Source organism: Aricia agestis, chromosome 11, assembly GCF_905147365.1.
Source record: "Aricia agestis chromosome 11, ilAriAges1.1, whole genome shotgun sequence".
Classification (NCBI taxonomy): domain Eukaryota; kingdom Metazoa; phylum Arthropoda; class Insecta; order Lepidoptera; family Lycaenidae; genus Aricia; species Aricia agestis.
This window is the reverse complement of record NC_056416.1, coordinates 13,963,116-13,970,912: the sequence shown is the minus strand read 5'-3', so window position 1 is coordinate 13,970,912 and position 7,797 is coordinate 13,963,116. Positions and strand designations below refer to the sequence as shown.

The 7,797-nt window shown below is 37.3% G+C and overlaps 1 protein-coding gene across 1 annotated transcript; it reads right to left on the bottom strand.

Annotated features, from left to right (window-relative positions):
* Positions 1-2,093: 2,093 nt before the first annotated feature.
* Positions 2,094-4,561, bottom strand: LOC121731773 (DNA repair protein RAD51 homolog 4). The gene is made up of 5 exons (XM_042121385.1): positions 4,039-4,561; positions 3,733-3,943; positions 3,164-3,341; positions 2,582-2,704; positions 2,094-2,323 (listed from the first exon to the last, which is right to left on the bottom strand). Exons 1-5 carry the CDS (start codon positions 4,302-4,304, stop codon positions 2,097-2,099), a joined length of 1,005 nt encoding a protein of 334 aa, XP_041977319.1. The 5' UTR covers positions 4,305-4,561; the 3' UTR covers positions 2,094-2,096.
* Positions 4,562-7,797: the final 3,236 nt, after the last annotated feature.

The following is a 7,797-nucleotide window of genomic DNA, read 5'->3' as shown; positions in this document are numbered from 1 at the left end:
TCGTTAGGTCTGTATAGGTCCACAATAATTTCACACTCGGTGTTTCCGGCCGGCAACACCGAGTGTGAACTAATCAGTGAGGCCCACTCCGCCCACTGCCGTGCAGTCCTGCAGCCTGCCGCACTGTGGTCCCAAATTCGACGCTCCATACTCATAGAACTCGATTGTTGAAAATCGTTGTTTTTTTTTGGCCAGAAACGTTGTAGGGCATTGTTCTATTATAAATATTAGGATATAAAACTCCCTCGTTAATTTGTTTGAGTAATATAAGCGATTTAATTTTTTTTTTGTATGGGAGAAAACACTCAAATCCATTTTTTTTTTCGGACTGTAAAGTGGAGATTAACCAGGGGTTGTTATCCTACATGAGGCGCATCCTACAAGCAATAACACTTCTGCCCGTTCTCGCCCGTTTGGAAATAATTTACAGAAATAAAATCTATTATTGAAATCATTCAAATCCATTTTATTCCGGACTGACAGCAATTGACAACTTGGGATTCACAGGGTTTGTTGTCCTACCTGAGACAATTTTTACAAGCTATAACACTTATGCCCAATGATATTCTATGTTACTCTTATGCCCGTATTCGACCGTTTAAACAAAATTTACATAAATGTGAATTTTTCTATGGCCGAAATCATTCAAATTCACTTTATTCAATACTGATTACATTTGACACCTTGAGATTCACAGGGATTGTTGTACTACCTGAGACAATTCCTACAAGCTATAACACTTGTACCCATACTTGCCCGTTTAGACGTGAGTACATAAATATATATTTATTTTTTATGAAAGAAACTATTAGAATTTATTTTGTTTAGAACTGATTACAACTGACACTTTGGTATTCACAGCGATTGTTCTCCTACCTGAAACGATTCCTACAAACTATAATACTTGTACCCGTACTTGCCCGTTTGGACGTGAGTACTTACATAAATATGTATTTTTTTTCTATGAAAGAAACCATTCGAATCCATTTTGTTTAAAACTAATTACAACTGACACATTGGTATTCACAGCGATTGTTGTCCTAACTGAGACGATTCCTACGAACTATAATACTTGTACCCGTACTTGCCCGTTTAGATATATTTAATAAATATATATTTATGTACTCACGGTACATAAATATATATTTATTTTTTATGAAAGAAACTATTCGAATCTATTTTGTTTGAAACTGATTACAAATGACACCTTGGTATTCACAGCGATTGTTGTAATATTTTAGATGATCCTACAAGCTATAATACTTGTACCCGTACTTGCCCGTTTGGATGTGAGTCCGTGAGTCAATAAATATTATTTGTTTTTTAAACTATTCGAATCTATTTTGTTCGAAACTTATTACACGTGCACATGCACTACATGCCTTCAAGCAATGATATTCTATGTTTAGAAACTCATTGCCTTCAAGTGTATGGAAAATGCATATAAAACCACGATTGACAATATCTGACACATCATTGTCAATCGCCCGCTATCTGAATCGGATCAGGAATGCCCGCAGCGGACGTACAAATGTAGCAACACGCTCATACGCGCCTCTTTCACCTCAGCGGCAGCGCCGTCATATATATATATATATATATATATATATATCAGGAAAGTGAAGAAATTAAAAAGTGGCAACATCGTAGTGTCATCCCTTTCAAATCAATCTAAGAAAAAAGAGATGAAATAAATGAAATTGAAGTGTCTGTTTGTAATATTGAAAGAACCGTTTTTTTCTACATGCATATGAATCTATATACGCTACATACACCAAAACAACATTTTTTACAATTTTTGTCTGTATATCTGTCTGTCTGTTTGTTCCGGCTAATCTCTGAAACGAATGGAGCTATTTTGCCGGGACTTTTTTTGGTAGATAGCTGATGTAGTAAGGTGTAACTTAGGCTACATTTTAACCGACTTCCAAAAAGGAGGAGGTTATATTTTACTTTTTTCATATTTGTTAGCGGACTATCCCATCTTTGTTATTATTATACTATGTTGACGCGGACGAAGTCGCGGGCAGCAGCTAGTATAATAATATGACGTGTAATAAATCACAAATGAGAAAAAATAAAACACTTGCACGTCCTCATGTAACTCCTGTATTACCAATACATAATGTGCATTCCTCGACAGATATAGGTGAAATATTATACTTTTTTACATTAACATGTATAAGGTGATGACCATTTTTTGCTTCCACTTTCTTTTCTACATGCACAAGTATAGCCGGAATGTGTTGCCAGTATTTGCCTAAGCAGCGGGTCCTTCTTTCCACATAGACATTCTCCTTAGCATCTATTGTTACTTCATCATCTATAAAAGAAATCAATATTTAGAATATTTTGTAGTCACTACAGAGTACAGACCATTCAGAGATAATCTATCAGAGAAATTTGTTCATAGGAGGACCTTAATCTTTATTTGATCTGCTTTGGTCAAGGCATAACCTGGGCTTAACATAATCCAAATACCTTAGTATTAATTACTCTGATAGTGCCTTGGCCTTTCTAATTGATTTGTCCCCATTTTGTCCCTATGACATAAGCATAAGTACTATTTTGATTCATATACCATCAATATCTGTAGTATCCAGTTCAACCCATCTTGTTTCAATATTGACACAAATAACAGCAACCTTTAGTTTCCTTCCAAGTGTATGGCAAAAAGTTACAAAAGTGTTGAGGAAAGTTAAACCTAAAAATATAAATAAAGCTACATAATATAATCTTACCACACAAAACCTATAATAATAATGATTAGGTTTCTTGCAATAAAATAGAAATGTAAACTACAAGTAATGTGGTGATTTCATGAATGATAGTACACTATGGGAATAGGGTCCCCCCCTGCAGAGCTGTTTCTGTATATTATGTAATATATACTTGTTTTTTTATTTAGTCATAAATAATAATGAGATTGTAATTTTCCATCTTTTTAGTAAGAGATGGCCCCGTGCGAGTTTCTTACACTGGTTCCTTTCCCTGTTTACTGGTTAGTTCCTGAACCGGTGGTAGGCGGCACCATGGCACTAACATTCAGAAAGTATTTGAAAAAATTTATTCTGAATAAAACTTTTTGAGTTTGAGTTTGACTCCTGTAGAATATTTTAACCCTCACCATAATAGAATTGCTGAAGCCATAATAACAACTTACCAATCTTATTGTTATCACCGAAATGTTGAAACATCAACGCTGGTAAAGAATCCACAATTATTACAGCTAAATTGTTCACAGCTGCCTCATTTGTATTTAAGTTTTTCATAAAATCGACTAGGTCTTGTAAAGTCCAAATGTTGATTATTTTTATTTTCAGCATTACTTCTGCCATTTCCTGCAGGCACAGTATGTATTTGATTAGATTTTTATATTTTTTATTCCAAAGTAAAAGTATTTACAACCAACTACACCATTATATACTACCAATTTACAAATAATAAAAACGAAGGAATCGTAACTCCCATACTATTACCGTTTTAAATTTGGTTCCTTTTGATGTGTCATGAAACGTCAGCCTAGTACCGCTCAAAGTCACCTAAATATTGCAAATGTATTGAAATGTGTACCTAAGGTACACTTTTTTGAGAAGTATAATTGTGGAGCATGTTTTTTGACGGAGTTACTTTTCCTTAGTTTTTATTATTCGTAGCTACCAATATAATATTGTAGTTGGTTGTAAATATTTTTGGTGAAAATTTGGTGGTGTAATTATTAAATGAACTTACCTTATAAGACAACCCATTCAAATGAAGCCCTTTTTGAATATGGGTTGCGGAGAAATCACCTTTAGTATCAATATAAAGTACAGTTTTCTCTGGCATCTTGGCACAATTAATTGCTATCTGCATACAAATTTGTGTTTTCCCAGAACCAGCTAACCCACATATTTCAGAAATTTGTCCGATTAGAAACCCACCAGATAAAATTAAATCCAATCTTTAAAAAAACATTTTTAGCAATAGTTATACATATAATAGCAATAACAGGTTTTATTTAATTCAAATAACAATACATATTTTATTCAAACTTACTTTGGTATACCTGAACATAACATAAATTTTTTTGATATCACACTTTGCAAAAACAGATCTGTGCCACTTTTAACTGGTGCAGAATAAGCAGTGAGAAAAGAATTTCTGATTTCCACTATTTGTGATAAGGGTAATTTTGTTATAATTGACAATTTTTCTGCATCTTCACATAAAAATTCTAAAATAGTTGTCACATTATTTTGAGACAGGACTTTTTGTATCCTTCTAGTTAGTAATAGATGATCTCCAGCTGTTATTTTATTCATCTCTTGAGTCTCTAAAGTAGATTACATAATTAAGTGCAATTTACAAATTTACATTTTTTTACAACTATGTTTACAACCACTACCTACTGCTACAACCACTTACAAATTACAACTCATTGTATATGTATATTTTTACAACTTTAAACCGCTTTGAATAGTCAATAATTATTTGGTTTTTACAGATTACCACTAATGACTAATGTTTCTGAAAATTTCAAATTCGTGAAATTCGTGAAAGTTCAAATAATGGCGGTGAGCGATTCTAATTTCTACCACAGGCAGGGTGACAGGGCACAGATTAAGAATTATAGTCTGTCAAAAAAGTGAAGAAATTAATTAAACAGTGGCAACATCGTAGTGTCATCCCTTTCAAATCAATCTAAGAAAAAGGGATGACACTACGATGTTGCCACTTTTTAATTTCACGACTTTTTTGACACACAAGTATACACTATACAGTTCGACAAGGCTTTATTTGAACGTGGCGACAAAAGGAACTAAGCGCTTCTATCTTCTTCTTCTTTTAAAAATGGCCGCCTCGGTGAGTTGCCAATGTCAGAGTGGCTTAAAGGACTTTTATCATACAAAAACGTCATTTTTGACATGTGTTCGACAGTTCTCCTTTACCAGCCACGTCAATGTTACCCACGTTCAAATATACAAATAAAGCCTTGTCGAACTGTATGTGGACAGTCATGGTGGCCATGATACCTACCCAGCTGTTTATTGTGCCTATTTGAAGCGGAATCAGCGCCCCCAATGCGGTGAAAGAGAATAATTAAATCTGACGTACAGCTCGACAAGACTTTAAATGAACATGGCGAAAAAGGAACTAACGCTGCCAGCATACAAAAACGTCATTTTTGACAGTTCTGAGTTCTCCTTTACCAGCAGCAATACAGCAGCAGCAGGGCTCCCGCCTACGTTCATATAAAGCATTGTCAAACTGTAGTTTATTATATTAATATGTATTCTGATTTCTGTGCTGTAAATTGTAATGAGAGTATTTGGAACATGGATTTGGAACTAATTTTACTAGTGATGACAACCAATCTTATATATATCTTTAAACGAGCAATTCTTATATATAAATATATAATTGGAATCTCGGAATCGGCTCCAACGATTTTCATGAAATTTAGTAGGGGTTTCGGGGGCGATAAAGCGATCTAGCTAGGAATCATTTCTAGAAAATGTCATTTTATTCGTGTTTTATCGAATACCGAGCAAAGTTCGGTCAAATAGCTAGTAACGATACGAACGAACGAAGCGGCCATTTGCAATTTACGTCAGATTTAGTTCTCTTCCCCCGTATTGGGGGCGCTGATTCCGCTTCAAATAGGCACAAAAAATAGCTGTCATTTCAAAGGGTATCTTGCGGGGAGGTACCATAAGTCCAGCGTGCAATTCGACAAGGCTTTAAGGCTCCATTCCATCGTGGCGCACGCTGTGCACGGCCACGTGCACGCGTGGACGTGCACGGATTTATTTCTTTGACTACGTGGGTCAACGTTTCCACTGCCTATGTAACAGGCGCGGTCCGAAGGGGGGGGGGGGGGGGGGTCACACGGGACATGACCCCCCCAAAATCTGGGACAAATGGATAAATCTCAAAATCTTGCCAAATATTAAAAGGCTAGCTACCCCTGACTAAACTGTACTCGGTGAAACGAGGCGGTGTAGCGGTCATTGAGTTCGAAGGGATATATGCTTCATATTCAGTTCACATCGAGTATGTAAATACCATATATCGCCCTATACCTACCCTAAACTAGGAACATCAGCTGACACTTCATTGTCAATCGCAGTTTCTATAGAAAATGGCAAGTTTTTTGACAGGGAGACAATGACCACTACTGTCTCCCCCCGCTACTGTCTGGCCCCCTCCAAAATTTTAGGCTGCGACCGCGCCTGCTATGTACACGCTTCCGTGTATCCCGTGCATACAGGTCAGTTAGCATGAGCTGGCACGCCGCACGATCAACACATTTAAACATTGCGCTTGTGTAGTGTCAGTGAATAAGCGCGTGGCGTGACGTCGTACTGCATACGCATCATAAAAAGTCTGCCCGTTTCTCTTGCGCGCGGTCTATCTTATGAGCGTGAAGGGGACGAGGAAAGCGAGCGCATTACTGTACACTCACGCGTTTTTTCACTACCAGTCGCGCCGCTAGACAGTGCAGAACAGAAAAATAACAATAATAAACGTCATTATCAGTCATTATCTGTGAGAAATAAAATTAAATATGATTATAGATCTTTGGATTACATTGATATAAGCATACGACATAAGCATTGTCTAATGTCGGCTGTACACTCTCGCCGAGAGCTCTCGGGCGAGAGCCCCTTGCCCGAGTGCGATCATGTACATTCTCGCTTAGTTCAATTGCAGTTATGAACTCAGAGAAGATGGACCATTATTTTTCTCTATGCATCGAAAGATATAATTTTAATCCAAAGATCTATAATCATATTTAATTTTATTTCTCACAGATAATGACTGATAATGACGTTTATTATTGTTATTTTTCTGTTCTGCACTGTCTAGCGGCGCGACTAGTAGTGAAAAAACGCGAGAGTGTACAGTAATGCGCTCGCTTTCCTCGCGAGACCCTTTGTCTCGGGCGCAAAATACCGACACCGGACCGAGAGGGTCCGAGACAGGCGAGACGAGGCGAGCGCACCCATTTACACTCTCGCACTCGGGCCGCCTCGCTGTGTCTCGGCGAGAGTGTACAGCCGACATAAAAGGCCGTATACACGATCGGTTCCAACCACCAACAGAGGTCACCTTGGTTGGGTCAACAAAGTTGAATCTCTATCTACACGTAAATCAACTCGTCTCTCTTGGCTAGACTGTGGAAAAGTGAACAGTGGGATCACTATCTAAACCTCAAAAGACCGCAATAGCGCTGGCTTGTATGTGTGATGAAAAAAAACGTAAAAAAAGACGGTTGTAGATGAAACTGTGGTTAAAAGAAAGAAAAACTTCGAGCCACTTAATCATTTTAAAAATATGGGGAATTTTAGAATGGACGAAAATTCTTTCAACGAATTATTAGAAATGATGCAACCCTTAATTACAAAACGAGTTACAAGACCTGTGTCTTGTTTTGTAATTAAGGGTTCATTAATCACTGTTGATGCGAAAAGCTGTGTCTGTGGAAGAACGTTTAATAGCAACGTTAGGATTTTTGGCTACTGGCGCTACACACCACATGCAACGCATCCGACGATCAATGTGCGACTGAGCGCCAACAAGCGTCTACACGGTTTCGTTTCAACTCAAGGTTCTCTATTTGACATTGGTCGTGAGAGATGCGCTCACTACCAAGGTTATTGAAGGTTATTTGGTTGGTCAACCAAAAACAAGCGTCTACACGGTTGATTTTTGTTCCAACCCTACCAAGGTGACCTCTGTTGGTGGTTGGAACCGATCGTGTATACGGCCTTTAATAGTAAATACGATTCAATAAAAAAAACTATAATCCAT

Excerpts from the sequence above, each read along its gene's own strand:
- LOC121731773 (XM_042121385.1), bottom strand. The coding sequence starts at position 4,304 with ATGAATAAAATAACAGCTGGAGATCATCTATTACTAACTAGAAGGATA. Across the intron at positions 3,342-3,732 it reads TGAATGGGTTGTCTTATAAG|GAAATGGCAGAAGTAATGCT; the intron begins GTAAGTTCATTT and ends CTGTGCCTGCAG. Across the intron at positions 2,705-3,163 it reads CGGTGATAACAATAAGATTG|GTTTAACTTTCCTCAACACT; the intron begins GTAAGTTGTTAT and ends TTATATTTTTAG.